This window comes from Gavialis gangeticus, unplaced genomic scaffold (genome assembly GCF_001723915.1).
Source record: "Gavialis gangeticus isolate Ggan-Ray unplaced genomic scaffold, GavGan_comp1, whole genome shotgun sequence".
In the NCBI taxonomy this organism is placed as follows: domain Eukaryota; kingdom Metazoa; phylum Chordata; order Crocodylia; family Gavialidae; genus Gavialis; species Gavialis gangeticus.
In genome coordinates, this window is record NW_017729001.1 from 29,515,718 (window position 1) to 29,530,803 (window position 15,086).

Sequence of the window (15,086 nt, forward strand, 5' to 3'; positions counted from 1 at the left end):
GTCCAGCCCCTCCAGAAGCTCCCTAACTAAATCCTCACTCACTCTAGGCCCAGGTGAGCCTCCCCCGGGGCCCAAAGGGGGCCCAGCAGGGAGGTGGCAGTTCTGGTCCTTACTGAGGAAGACAGAGGCAAAGAAGTTATTAAATATGTTGGCTTTGTCATCTGGCGTGACAACCAGATTCCCTGTCTTGTCCTGCAAGGGCCCCACATTTCCTGGGGCCTTCTTTCTTCTCCCTGTGTACTTAAAAAAGGACTTCTTGTTGTCCTTAATCCAGGAAGCCAGCCCCTGTTCCATCTCTGCCTTGGCCTAGGATGTTGGACTAGGATATCGTGTGTGGGGAGAATGGTGACATGTACAGTATTTTACAAGGAATCAAAACCATTTTCATCTCTTAAAGTAGGGTTCATGGAACATAGCTAGCTAATCACTTTTTAGTAGAGTCTGTTCTCTGGAATAACTTCCTTCTTAAACATAGAAATTACCATTTCTATTACAGTGTGCAATTATGGATGTAATAAAACCTGCTTATCTTCATCTCCCTCTTTTTGTCTCTTTAGTTATTGGTAAATAACTGGAACCTACTTCCAAGAGAAGTGGTGCTGGCTCCTACCCTTGGGGTCTTTAAGAGGAGGCTAGATGTACACCTTGCTGGGGTCGTTTGACCCCAGTACTCCTTCCTGCCATGGCAGGGGGTCAGTCTAGATGATCTACTTGGGTCCCTTCTGACTGTAGAAACTATGAAACCATGAAACCAAATCAAAACAAAGCAATATATGTCTGTTTTTTTTTTCCTTAGATATCTTTGAAAAGGCTTTGAATGCTGGTTTTATACAGGCTATGGATTATGTGGAAATATGGCAGGCATATCTAGATTACCTAAGAAGAAGGGTGGATTTCACACAAGGTAATTCTATATAAATAAATCAGAATGCTAATCTGGGGAGCTTCTAGAAATAGTAATATTCTCTGTACTCTTCTTAAAGAGCCTCTAATGATTCTTGCCTTGGAGGTGTTGCCAAAAATTTACTTCCTCCCCAGTTTTTTTAATAAGTATAAAGCATAATTTTTGCAGGTTGCTGCAAGGCAAGGATAAATTACTGTGGCTCAAAATGTACTTTTTTTAGGTTTCACGTGGCCTTTGGCATACTGAGTGTAAAAGCACAATGGTACTTGCAGCAGTAAAAAATGCTTTTATAGAAATAAACTTTTGGTGACATTGGATTTCTCTGTATAGGCATTAGTGAAGAAACTCCAGTAGACTAAAGGTGTCTGTTTTAAGGTCCAGTTATGTTTCTTTGTATTTTTCTAAAGACTCGAGTAAAGAATTAGAAGAGCTGAGGTCTGCTTTTGCACGTGCTGTGGAATATTTAAAGCAGGAAGTGGAAGAGCGTAAGTGAAAACATTTGAAATATTTCTTTCTTTCTGGTACGTTACGGCTTGTTTCCTATTCTGAATGATTTTTTTGGAGGCTGTGTCATATGGACTTTTTCATGTTCTAGATCCCTAATCTGGCCCACAATCGTATGAACTGTAAAATGCAAATGTGTTACAATAATTTGTTTATGAATCCATCTGTTTAAAAATGTCTTAAATAAATCTTTACTTTTTATCCGAAGGTTTTAGTGAAAGTGGGGATCCATCCTGCACTATAATGCAGAACTGGGCAAGAGTTGAGGTAATCTTTTCCATCAGTTTATTGTACTTAAATAAATTTGGTTACTGGGATGTTTTGGGGTTTTTTTTCCACACTGTCCTTAGATAAGTACATGCTCTCTTTACCATTGGATGCACATGTCACAGTGATCTAAATAGAGGAGACTTTCACCTTTTTACCATCATGACTGTTCCAAACTGATGAACCCCTAGTGGTGTCCTCTCCTGTTTTCAAATTAAGGAATTAAAGAGAAATGTTTGCAAGTTGCAGTCTATTCTTTAAAGGAATTTTTAATTATGAGGAATAACAATGAAATGAAAAAGAGAAAATCAGAACTACTTATAGCCTTTTTATTTACCTGAAAACCAAAGGCCCTGGTCAAGATAAGAACAGCTCTGTGCACAAAGGTTATCTGTGAATGTTAATGACACAAGAGATGTGCAGTTTAAAAGCTGGAGAAATGAACCATTATAGTGTTGTTCATTTTAAGACATAATATATTTTTAACACTCCTTTTTCTTCTTTCTTCAGGCTCGCCTCTGTAACAATATGCAGAAGGCCAGAGAGCTCTGGGACAGTATTATGACTAAAGGGAATGCCAAATACGCCAATATGTGGCTAGAGTATTATAACCTAGAGAGGTAAGAGCTCAGGGTAACACATACCTTAATTAATCTCTCAGCTGCCAGTTTCCTCATAATATGCTTAAGGCTGTATTTCCTAACCAGTGCGCCGCGGCACAAAAGTGTGCTATCAGAAACGAACATATGTGCTGTGGAATTTTGCCATGGCAATGAGCTACACTAGGTATGAGGATGGGGAATGCCTTAACAGGTGTGCCATAGAACATTTTTGTTAATGTAAGTGTGCCTTGGGCTGGAAAAGGTTGGGAAGCACTGGCTTAAGGTGAATGTGCATGATTAGTATGTAGAAAATGCCTTTAGAGATTGTCTTAGTGACGCTACGGCATCTTCCCCAAGGTGGTACAAAGATGGATTTACCTGGGGAAATAGGATATAATCATGCCCCCATCTGTTTTATGATTGTTATGGGGAGAATTTGCTCTTTACTGTCTTACTATCCCTTCTATAGGGCACATGGAGATACCCAGCACTGCCGGAAGGCCTTGCATCGGGCTGTACAGTGCACAAGTGACTACCCTGAGCATGTCTGTGATGTGCTGCTCACTCTTGAGAGGATAGAAGGTAAGTTCACCTTTAAATAGCACCTCTTACTTGGTTTGCTGAGTCACAATAAGGCACGGTGGAACACATGTAGTGCACACTGAGGTAATGAAGCCTTGGGTTGTTCCATTATATCGTGTGCTTGTTTGAACCTTTAAACTTCAGAAGTGAGGCCTCCACTTTGAGTGACCTTCTTTACAGGAAAAATGCATTAGTGCGAGCCCACTGTGATCAGTGAGATTCTTTCCTTTGAGGTCAGAAGGGTTTGTATCGCATGCAGTAGATTTCCATTCTGTTTGCTTTTTGAACTGACCCTCTTAAAGGTCATTAGTTCCATGTGTGCTTCCATTACATTGTGTCTCATGGCAGGTAGTACCGAGGGATGTGTAGAGATGTCTCGTTCTTGATTTTAGCAGGTGCATGTGTGAAATTGTGGCAGGTTTAAAAAAAAATAATCAAATTTTGATATTCTCTAGGCACTTTAGAAGACTGGGATGCAGCTGTTCAGAAGACTGAAAACAGACTAGCTCGGGTTAATGAACAAAGAGCGAAGGTCAGCATTTTTTTAAATATGGTTTAATGAAACAATAAGAATTATTCCAAGGTCAGTTTTACATGGTGTTTAGGTTTCCCTTATCAGCTTCCCCAGATGATCTTGGGTTGTAGTCGAGACTAATACCCCCCCAAAATACCCTTCAGTTTATTGATATGGCCAATTTCTTCTAGATTTGGACTGTTAGTTAATCTTGTACCTTTTATAAATGTCAACTTGGCATTTAAATCTGTAGGAAAAAGCAGTTGAGATGGATGTGAAGTGCCTGTCTTGCTAGTTCTGTGACTTTAGAGCTGGGGGGAAGAAGCTCACTGCCATAGATACTCATGCTGTGCTTCTAGAAAGTGTGTCAGAGAAGCTCCCTGCAGGCTGTGGTGACTCACAAAACTCCTAAATGCTTCCAGGCTGCCGAGAAGGAGGCTGCTCTTGCCAAGCTGGAGGAGGAAAAAGCTGAACAGCGGAAGCAGGCTCGGGCCGAAAAGAAAGCTTCCAAAAAGGCTAAAAAAACTAAGTCAGGAGAGAAGCGCAAAGCTGAGGATGATGATGATGGGGAGTGGGGACAGGAGGAAGGTGAGACCACAGCAGGTGCCTTTTCACACTTAAGATAGTATGGTGGTTTGTGGTTTCCTTGCAGTCAGGGTTGAGGAAGTGCTACCACTGGGGTCTGTTTAGTTGGTAAGAGACTTTTTTATAACAGGTGAACATTAATTATCCAAGCCCATATCTTCCTACCTGTTTAGATATGTTCTCCAAGCTAGTCACACCTGAGATGCTGCCTTAAGTACTCAAAGTGGAAACCAAACTTCTCTTGGGACTCTCTTTCCCCTAATTTCTGTGTGGAGGGGAATTCCTTTTATTCAGGATGGCTTCAGATGGCTGCTTTGTCTCTCTCAATGAATGAGACCTGCTTGGCGTTGGGCAGGGGAAAGCCACGTGCATATGCAGAATTTTATAATTTTATTGAGACAGGAAGTGGGGAAAATTAACTGCTGACCTTGTGTCCCTTAAAAGTTTTTTTTTGGTTTGATCCTGTAGTCTATAACTATACAGCTTCAACAGGATGACAAGGGATAGACTTCTCTTGTCTGTAGGACCTGATCTTGCATGTCCAGCTCATGCTTCCCTAGATCAGGCTGTTAAAGGGAGGTATATAAGTTGTGGGTAGGGAGAGGTCCGGAAATGATTAAACTTTCTAGAAAAACTTCTGTTTCACTAAACAGTTGAGCAGCCCAGCAAGAGACACAAGGGAGATGGTGAAGCTATGCTTGCTGACGAAGAGGGAGAAGATATGGAGGTAGAAACTGGGCTGTTTGGAAGAAGTGCACCTACCAGGGCAGATCCTCTATTTAGACAGAAGGAAAAGGCAGCCACCAGCCGAAAAGAAGCCCCCAAAGTTCTCCACGACAGTAACAAAGACAACGTCACGGTTTTTGTCAGCAACCTGTCCTACAGCATGACCGAGCCAGAAGTGAAACTGAAGGAGCTCTTTGAGAGCTGCGGGGAGATGACAGAAGTCCGTCCCGTGTTCAGTAACAAGGGGCTTTTCCGCGGCTACTGCTACGTGGAATTCAAGGAAGAAAAATCTGCTCTGAAGGCCCTTGAAATGGATCGCCGAGTGGTGGAGGGAAGGCCGATGTTTGTCTCTCCCTGCATTGACAAGAACAAGAATCCAGACTTTAAGGTATGACACTATAGTATTTGAATAAGGAACAGTAGAGATGAGATTGCCTAGTACAATTAGCAGCATGTCTAGTCTCTTCCAGAATTTCTCCAAGCATTAACCTCCTTGAGCCACTGGTCCAGAAGTTACACAGACAAACGCTGGATGTGTTGAAAGCACCTTGGTGATGCCGTCAGTAACACAGTAGATGGCCAGTCAAAGCCATCTTGTGACGTTGTGGATCTTGGTGCTTTCAACCACCTCGTGTCACTGTGGAAGAGTGTAGGACCCCACTCCCATGTAGCGGGGACAGTGGTGACTCCAGATCTTAGTCCAGTTACTAGGCATCTAAGGGAGATCCTATTCCACTATGCTGGAGTCCCTAAAAAACTATGGACGCTAAAGCCTGGTGATTCCGCTTCAGTTTCTCATGACTTGGTCTTAATGCAGCATTGAAAGTACATCACAAAAGTAGAGGGGTAAAAGTTGTGTAGCCATGTTCATCTAAAAAGCAAAAGCAGTCAGTGTGGTAGAGGTGATATCTTTTTATTAGACCAGCTAGATAGTTGCAAAAAAAATTATTTGAAAGCTTTCAGGCTCATACACCCTTCCTCAGGCAAAGGAGAATGCAAAGATTGTAAAATTTCTACCAGATAGAAATTAAACTTCATATTGCACAGGAGAGCTGGAGGGTGGTGTGAGTTCTCCTGCCTGGAAAAGTCCATTTTATGCAAATTAGGCTTGGATAAAAGTCAGAGCCGTCTGTTTATCTCAAAGGTGTCTGATGGCAAGCAGGATGTTGTATTATGCTTCTTTCTTGTTAAGGTATTTCATATTTCATAGGAGTACTGGTGATGGAAAGGTTCTCCTGGGCAAGGAAGTTCTGTTGTGTTCCGGCTGCCCTGCAACTATGCAAATTTGGCTCAAAACAAAAGGCCAAAATGCAGGGGTGTTAGTATCCAGGTCTCAGGGTGTTGAATTTTGCTTCTGTCTTGTACGATGATGAATTTTTCATTTCAAAACAGCTGATTATGAAGTTTTCCATAAACTTGGTCTAAAAAGCAAAAGCAGTCAGCATGGTAGAGGCAATATCTTTTTATTAGACCAACTAGATAGTTGTAAAAAAAAAATTCTTTATTTGCAGTCACAAAAGTAGAAGCATTTATGGGACTTGAGCAGGATGGAGTAGGATCACGTTTAGACACTGGGTACCACTTAGATGCCTGATGGGAGGAATAGGATCTTGGTGTATCACTGGAGCTCATAGTTTTCAGCTTTAATGGGGCATCAGACATGATTTTCTATAGAAAGACACTTTAGTTGTAGCAGGGAGGGAAGGGATCCCCTGTACTGGATGCAGGCACTGTCGTGTTCTGAGGACTGTGGGTTCAGCAGTTTGCTTTCTGTCACCAGCTCTGTCTGGGAAATGCATACCTATTCGTTGTGTGGCTGTGGGACCCAGCAGCTCCAACCAGGACTGGGGGCCATTTTTTTTCAACTTAAGCTTGGAAGAAAGTTTCCAGACACACATCTCAATTTTTAATGGCTTGTTGGCTTGAGGTTGGCTTGAGTCGGACACGAGTTTTGAGTGTCTCATGCCCCTTTTTCTCTAACCTAGGTGTTCAGATACAGCACCGCTCTGGAGAAGCATAAATTGTTCATCTCTGGCTTGCCTTTCTCCTGCACTAAAGAGGAGCTGGAAGAGATGTGTAAAGCCCACGGAAATGTGAAGGACATTAGGCTGGTCACTAATCGAGCTGGAAAACCCAAGGTAAGTGTCCAGTAATGCACCATCACCATGAATCTGAATTTTGAAAGACCCTACAAAGGGGCAACTCTTCATTTGAGTCCAAAAGGTTGGTTTGTGTTTTTAAAATTAAATCGTATGAGGTCTCCTTTCTAAGACTCTTTTTGTAATTCAGTGGCCTTGATGGTTTGCTAATTCTTAAAGTACCTGGTCAGTAGACCTGTGTGAAGCAGCTAGTATTTGCTTCAGATTTGGCTGATTTAGGGGAGAGTGATTTGAATAACTGTCCTGATTTGATTCAGCTGAATCTCTGAATCAGCCAGGCCCATTCCCCGCCCGCTCTCCTAGCCTGGCAATGGCTGCCCCAGCTCCCGGTTCTTTGAAAAAAATAAAGCCCCGGCTCAGCAGGTGCAGGGCTCTGCACGAGCCCTGCAGCCCCCTGCCCTCCCTCCTCCCTCGCTCCCCCAGCCCCCTCATGGGTGCCCTGCCCAGGCCACCTCTGGCCCTTTAAGAAAAAAAACAAACAAATGAAAAACCCCCGGGACTTGTGGCTTTTAATCAATTAGGACCTTTAAATTGGTCCCGATTTGATTCAGATTTGGAGACTCAGCCACTGAATCGGGCCGAATCTCCTCTGAATCGAATCATCACCCTAAGCTTTGCACAGCCCTAATGGTCAATATTTGCAAGTGAATTAGCAAAGCTTTGCCCTGCAAACCGACGGGGAGCTTTGAATTCTAGAGCGCCCCATCAATTTTGACATGAAGGGTGGGACTTTATCTCAGCCATGTTTCAGGTCTACAGCTTTTCTATGGCTCTCATCCCAGTTGACTGAGTTCTGAGTAAGTGTTGTGCAGCAGATACATGCTGAAACCAACTGAGGGCATCTCTGGGCTTGCCTTTGTTTTAGGGCCTAGCTTATGTGGAATTTGAAAATGAAGCCCAGGCCTCACAGGCCGTCTTGAAAATGGATGGCTTGACCATTAAAGACCACGTCATCAAGGTGGCAATCAGCAACCCGCCTCGCCGGAGACTGCCTGACAAACCTGAGGCAGAGAGAGCCTCGCAACCGGCGGTACCACGGCAGGTCTATGGAGCGTAAGTATTCCTGGGGGTACACAAGGCATTGGGTTTCCTAGCAAGGGCAGTTGAGCTGTTTGTTAAGGACATGCCTGCCTGGAAGGTGTTGCACAAAGAGCTTCGTTAGCAATGGAGTGCCTGGCTCTGTGTTGATGATGGGGTGTAGGTAGAATCTCCTCTAGGTTGCCCGTTCAAAACCAGTAGCAATTTAATTACTGGTTGTTGGCCGTTTTGTGCTCTGAGGTGGACGTCAGAGCCTGAAGTGCTCCGAGTTGCCTTTTATTGTGCACTTCTGGCAAATTGGCTAGGGTTTGGAATAGGTAGGAAGACCCAGATCGCTTTCCTCTCTACAGAAACTTCCACTGATTAGGGTTGAGGAGGGCACTGGCAGGCAGAGGTGATGCTGCTGCTGCTTTGTAGTAGTGACAAAATAGGAGACTTTGGTCTCTGTTTGAAGTGGGCAGGCTGTTATCTGTGAACCTGCATTAAATAATTTGCTTCAAAAGGCAACAAAAATGTATGCTGCTTCTTGGGACTGAAATGAGTGAGAAAAGAAGTGTATGTAGGTGAACAAAGCTGTTTCTCCTCCTCAGACCCTGTGCACAGAGCTCACCCCCACGAAAGCTGTGCCATTTTGAACATGCCTTTTTTCCCCCCATAGAAGGGGTAAGGGAAGAACTCAGCTCTCCATGATGCCGCGTGCGCTGCAGCGCCAGAGCAACCCTCCACCCAAGGCAGAGAATGGGATGGTCCAGAATTCACCAGCAACTTCATCCGTGTCCCCCGAAGAGCCGAAAAGCATGTCCAACGCGGACTTTGCCAGGATGCTGCTGAAAAAGTGAGCAGAGGTCTGCAGTCAGCAAGTCTGGTAAAATGTGAAATGCCTTTTTGGAAGCCATGTTGTGTCCTTACTTACACTAACAAGAGAAACAGCCAATCGCAATCCCATGTAAATACTACTTTGGACTGTTCATTCACCAAGATTTGACACAAGGGTGGTACAATTCCAGTCTTTTTTTTTTTTTTTTTCCCCTGATTCTGAAAGCAAAGAGTTTTGTGTGTTCTGGTAAAATGGCTTTAAATGATCCCTCATATTGAGGGTAACTGGGGGGGGAATACTCACGTTACAGGCTGGGTACGCTCGCAAGTTTTATGGTGCGTGTTTTTTACTTTTTTAAGAATGAGCTGTTAAGCAAAAGCTTTGATGCTTTGACTGCAGAGCTCCACTGGGCACGTGTTCAGTTTGTGATGGCAGGTGGCCTCCCTAGCATCTAGTGCTTTTTTTCCCTCCCCCACCCCTGCCACACATCAACTTATTTCAGAAGTCCTGACCCATCCATCTCTTTCCATGAAAAAAGCTGAAAATGGCAGAATGCTAGGAATTTCACCACAATGGCCTATTTTAGTACCGAGGTGGGAGTTATATATATAACGTGTTCAGTTTTATGTTCTGCTCAAGCTGGTCTGTTTTTATATTGTGTATTTGTAAATGACATTCAGACCCTTATTTTTAAGTGTCATAAACATGACTAGAGCTGGTAACTGTTTCATGTCCAAGCTGTATATTCTGCTGCCGTGGATCATATTATGTTTCGTTTACTGAAGAACTTCCCCCATCGCCAGTTGGTTTCTGTATGGTTTCAACTCCTCAGATTCTGTTTTGTACACAATGTGAAGTGCAAGCTCAAGTTTCTTCTTGGTTTATTAAACTAAAGTTCTCAAATGTTTTCTATAAATACTGTCACTTCTGTTTCAACCCCGGGTGGCTGATTTGCACTTTTGGTATAACAGCTGCATGCATTGCCTCAAGTGTGAAGGCTCCACACCGCCCCCCTCCTGTGTCTAAATAGCTCGCTCTGACTGTATGTATCTTTCCCATCTTCAGCGATCAGTTTGGTGAGGCAGTTTAATGAGAGCAAGTCATCCTCATGTACTGTGGTATGCTACCTTTGATAACTACTTTATCTATGAGTGGGGTCAAGGGGAAAGCATCAAGGTCACTCCTATGCTCCCAGCACTGTGGTGAATAAATAGCATTTTTTTTGTATTCTTCAATTTGCTTATTGAATTATTTTGGAAGAAAAATGAGTCACATCCACAAGCCTCAGAGCATCTCCAGTAGAGATGTCAAGTACAGGCAACCCCCATTTAGCACTCTGAACTGGCTCCTGAAAAACCAAGCACTAAGCAGAATAGTGCTAAGTGGAATAGCATTAAGCAAAACTTGCTGCCAGCTGTATGATGCCTGTGAGTGTTATATTATAATGAAACTCACTGAGCGCTAAGTGGAATCGGGTATCCATGTAAAATGAGCATTATAGCAAAAAAGCCCTAAGCAAAACAGTGTTAGGCAGGGTTTAGCTTGCAGGCCTATCCGAGGTGCATTCAGTGCTCCAGAAACAGCTATGTTGCCACTGTTTGGAAGCATAAAGAAATAGGTGCATAAAGAAACAGGATCTAAAAGCAGTTTAACAGAGTTGGAGTACAACTGAAGTGAGAGCTCAGTTTAAGAAACTGGCAGGGCTCAGCTGTAACTATACCTTTGAATTCCACACCTGCCTGAGCAGAGAGAGATGCTCTGCCACTGTCAGTGGCCAGAACATGCTTGCAATTGGGTAGACTCTTCTCTAGAGCACAACATTTGAAACTCAGTTGGTCTTCTAAGACTGTAATTGTGCTTTCAAGCATGTGCTGATGTGAAAAAGCAGCGTGCATCTGAGGCTGGATTCCAAAAAGCAGCTTTACATAACAAAATATTTTATTAGATCATTACTAAAAATAACATTTTGACAAATAACTAAAGTGCAGAATTTCTTGTCTCTGTTTCGCACTACAAAAATAATCATGCTTTTTCTTTTAAAAACTTGCATTGTTCGCTGCCCCTGTCAACCTTAATAAGTATGTTAAATAATAATACACAAACATGGACCAGCTCGAATTAACATAGGCAACCTTGACACGGTCTCTGCTTTCATTTGGTCATAAAGCTTGCTCCCAAGTGCAATATTTATTAAATTTCAGCCCCAAGTGAGAGATATTGTCCTTTGTCGGGGTGGGGAAAACTCAGAAGTGCTACAGGGCAGTTATGCTCCTGGAGACTTTAGGGGCAGACAGGTGAGCATGGAGCCCCCGCCAGTCAGTGATGTGTAAAACAGTAATAGTAGTCTCAGGCTTGGGGAAGCTGCTGTATATCATCCAAGTTGGAGTGTGCGTATCTCTTACAGATCTTACTTGCAAGCTAGTCAGTTTAATGGTGCTGGCATAGGGGGCAGGAAGGCTATAAAGAGCTACTGTAGCACAAAAACAGGCTTCACATGCTTTAAGGCATGAAATCTTTTCATTAGATTTTGCCACTTTAAGTATTTACATAATTTTAATGAGACTAGTCAAAAGTTACTGGGGACTAAGTGCCAGGATGCTATGTTATGCAAGTTTTTTGAGTACTCTGCTCAGAGCATCCTATCAGGGCCCAGTCTGTTCCTGCTTTCAGCCACCTTTACTGCAGCACCAGAAACAAAATCTAGACATTGAAAAGAGCTTGCACCCATGTGGTTATGATAACGCACCACAGTCTGGTGGTGGAGAATGAGCCTCAGGACACCTGCTACAGAGACATAATCTCTCTCCCCCTACAGTAAGGGTGGAGTTGGAACTGAATCCTGAGGAGAACCACCCTTTCCTCCTGTGACTGCAGAGGCAAGCTGCTTTCAGGCATGGGGCGTGCATGTTTGTACAGAGAGGTGCCCTTCCTTTCCTGGTAATTCTGTGCTGAAGGGAGTGTGCTTTGCTACTGCTGCAGGTGGCACAATATGGTCCTTTGGCACAAGGTAGCGCAAAAGCAGCTTGCCAGTTGGGTTAACTCCAAATTCGACAGTGGTTCTTCTATTTAAACCCACCTAAAACACCTCTTTCCAGGCACTGTATGAAACTTGCCCAACCAAAAGAAACTGAAACTACATAAAGTGCTGCTAAATATAAAAACAGAAGTTGTCCTTGCTAATTTTAACTGTTACCTCTAGCACTGGCTGGTTAACTAAGACAGCAGAAAGGCATCTGGCAGGGGAGTGGGAAGATTGTAAACCTCAACTGCAAAGGCAGTCAAGCATTCTGCTGAGGAGATAAGGCTACTGCTACAACTGTGACAGAAGGGCTATTCGCTGGACAGGAGGAATAACGTTAGCCAACACGCAGAAATGATGCTGCTTTTTAAACAGGCTCAGTCCTTACTCTCTTGACATCTGTGGGGGAAAGTTGGGCCTGTCAAAGGTATGTAACTGAAAATATTGTCATCTAGGCAATTAGTGGCCTTGTGTTAATTGAAGCCTTGGGAAGCTGAACGCTGTGAGGTTTTGGAAAGCAATGCCATTAAGTTGACTACAACTCACTGAATAGTGCCGACACATTGGCTTTGCTTTGGCTTGTTCTCCCCTTCTCCTTCCAGGAGCACAAGCTGGTCCTACCACACATTCAAACGTGACAATTCACATTTGAGCTTGGCATCAGGTACAATAAATAAGTTAGTTTTACATAGGGATTAATTTACTAGAATTTAAATAAATGAAGTGCTAGAAGAGGTGACTGCTGCTTTTCCTGCGGAGCTGTTTCTTGACGGGAACAGTAAAGTGACTTTTGAATATTCCAGACATTCTCTGTTTTTGGCCTTTGTCAGACGGGCTCTGTAACACTCAGGTTTTGACTGGAATAGTTTGTTTGTAGCCAGCAGTGCTGCCATCTGCTTCAGGTAAACCCACCGAATATTCTGTGGTGGCAATAAGCAGCATGTCTAAAGTGGTCTCAGTACATTTGGCAATGAAGCGGATGAAAGGTCTCACATCTCCTTCGTTGGCTACTTCTAAGGCATGATAATACTCGGCCCTTTGCTCCTTGCGGATTGTGATGGGAGGATAACCCGCCTGCATGAGTATGAGGTTCATGAGTAGGCGTGAGGTCCTACCGTTGCCATCCACAAACGGGTGAATATAAACCAGTTTGTAGTGGGCTAAGGCTGCAAACTCAACGGGGTGTAAGCTCATGGCATCTTCAGAATTGATCCATTGGACAAACTCCTGAATCTGCTTTTCAACATCTTGAGGGTGGGGTGGGATATGGTGGCCTACAAACACCTGACTAGTCCTAAACCTCCCCGCTTCCACAGGGTCCACGTATCCCAGCACTCTCCGATGAATCTCCAGGATGTCACTGATGGTGACAGAGCCTATCCTGGACACCAGCGTGGCATTGACATACTTCATGGCTGCGTGCATGCCGATCACTTCATTCTGCTCCACGAGGCTCTTCCCAGGAACAGCGTATCTGGTCTCGATGATGTGCCGTATCTCAGAGAGCGTTAATGTGTTGCCTTCGATGGCAACCGTGTGGTAAATGTGGTGGTAGTAGGACTCTTCCATCACACGGCGCAGGGCTGAGTTGCCTTTGGGGATAGCCATCACTTTTTTGACCTTGCTGTCAATAATGCTAAAATAACGCTGATCTATCTCTTCCACCAGAGGCAGTGTCCGGTCCCGATTGATCAGAGCCTTCTCATTACAGGGGGAAATGGTCAGCGCTTTGGAGTACAAGTAGTCTGCTTGAAGGATGTCTTTCTCCTCTTCTGCAAAGATACCAAACTCAGTCAGGGCATCCACGTAATCTGGATCCATCTTAAGGGCATAGGCAAAGAGCTTGTGGGCTTTCTCGCGCTTCCCTTGCCGTTTCATCTCAAGGGCTTGATTCAAAGCAGCTCTAGCTTCTAGCTTCACTTCTGAAATGGAACAACACCAGGGCTTAGATACAGTGAAGGTTGCTAAAGAAAGCACTTAGGGAGAGCATCTCTTTTCCTTTCATCAATGCTGACATGATATAAAACAGCCACAAAGGAGTGCTGCAAAAGGCTCATATTCTAATTTTTCTTTAGGGCTGCAAAATACCAGAAGTTTAAGCTCAGGCCCCACTACAAACTTTTGTAGAAGACGAGAAAATAGTGCTTTTACTAGTATGCTTTGGTATGGATTTGGGAGGGGGTTAAATCAGCAATACTGGAAAAAGCCATTTCTACCGATACAAATAGGGTCTTGCCTTTAGTCGAGAGAGATGGATGTTTCAGGAGGCAAGGTGCATGGACAGCAGCCCTCCCAAGTGACCCATGGGGGGCCGTGGGGCTGCTGGTATAATCAGAGGACCAGTTCTCATCTAGTTTTCAGTAATGGCCAAATGTGGTGTAGCAGAAGGTACACAAGTTCAGCTCTGCAGCAGAGGCAGGCTGCTAGAGAATCCCTTTCTTATTTGCTTCCAGCAGCTGTGATGCAGTGCAGGAACCCTGACAGCTTCTCCAAATGTCTTTCAGCACCACTGAATTCAGCTGCCTGACAACAAGTGTGCACCAGGAAATGAAACCAGCAGGTGCCCTAAGCCCACGCAGGTTTCAGACCCACTGAGCCCGTGCACCAGCACAGCTTGGTGTGTAAATAATCCGCCTGTAATGCAGCTTCACTGACCACACGTGCAGGAGGACAGACCCCTGGAAGGACAAATGCACGGAGCTTGTATGGCTCAAAACATGACTTGCGTGAGCCCCTGTGTAAGCCTAAGGGGATGTCTCCGCCTGTGTTAGGGTTCAGTGCTTTGAGCCCTTGATGGCAGATGTGTCCGAGCGATGAGGATGGTGCTGCCCCCCAGCCCTCCCCACCATGGTCCCGCCAGTGGAGAAGCCCCTTTCTTACCGGGAGAAACTTTCGGTTTCAGCACCAGCAGCTTCAAGGCGCCCGAGGTGACGCTGAGCCCGGTTGTCTGCCCCGCGTACTTGGTGATCCCCACGTAGCCGGCCCCCAGCTTGCTTTTCAGCAGGGACAGTCCTTTGAGCACGGCCTGGCACTGCTCCTCCACCGCCGCCAGTGGCAACAGCAGCACCAGCAGGGAGCCCAGCAGGACCGCCATCGCAGCCACCCACCGGGCCCGGCCCCCCGGAGGCACCCACTTCAGCTCGGGCTCTGCTGCCATCATCATCCGGCCTCAGGGATGGGCGCCACCAGCATGGCACGGGCCCGACCTGGGGACAGAGGCAACGTGAGGCAGGGGCAGGTTGCCTGAGCTACCCCGGTGCTGCGCTTCTTCCCCCACTGGGGTGGGCAGCCCCCCTCCTCCCCAGAGGGATCCCCCGCCCCCCTCAGAGGTCTCCCCTCCCTCCCAGAGGTGCCCCCTCCCTTCCCCCA

General features: G+C 45.1%; 2 protein-coding genes across 2 annotated transcripts in view; one reads left to right on the forward strand and one right to left on the reverse strand.

The window, feature by feature from the left end:
* The window catches only part of SART3 (squamous cell carcinoma antigen recognized by T-cells 3), a 21,258-nt gene extending 11,330 nt beyond the window's left edge, over positions 1 to 9,928 (forward strand). The window contains exons 9-19 of the mRNA XM_019507208.1: positions 797 to 904; positions 1,312 to 1,389; positions 1,617 to 1,675; positions 2,186 to 2,295; positions 2,747 to 2,859; positions 3,315 to 3,391; positions 3,796 to 3,961; positions 4,612 to 5,072; positions 6,670 to 6,822; positions 7,709 to 7,896; positions 8,540 to 9,928. Coding sequence (XP_019362753.1) covers positions 797 to 904; positions 1,312 to 1,389; positions 1,617 to 1,675; positions 2,186 to 2,295; positions 2,747 to 2,859; positions 3,315 to 3,391; positions 3,796 to 3,961; positions 4,612 to 5,072; positions 6,670 to 6,822; positions 7,709 to 7,896; positions 8,540 to 8,720 — 1,694 coding nt within the window. The 3' untranslated portion in view covers positions 8,721 to 9,928. The remainder of the gene's footprint in view (positions 1 to 796; positions 905 to 1,311; positions 1,390 to 1,616; positions 1,676 to 2,185; positions 2,296 to 2,746; positions 2,860 to 3,314; positions 3,392 to 3,795; positions 3,962 to 4,611; positions 5,073 to 6,669; positions 6,823 to 7,708; positions 7,897 to 8,539) is intronic.
* A 687-nt stretch (positions 9,929 to 10,615) lies between these two features.
* On the reverse strand, positions 10,616 to 14,918 carry FICD (FIC domain containing). Its single transcript, XM_019507209.1, has 2 exons — positions 14,598 to 14,918; positions 10,616 to 13,639 (listed from the first exon to the last, which is right to left on the reverse strand). Exons 1-2 carry the CDS (start codon positions 14,878 to 14,880, stop codon positions 12,564 to 12,566), a joined length of 1,359 nt encoding a protein of 452 aa, XP_019362754.1. The 5' UTR covers positions 14,881 to 14,918; the 3' UTR covers positions 10,616 to 12,563.
* Positions 14,919 to 15,086: the final 168 nt, after the last annotated feature.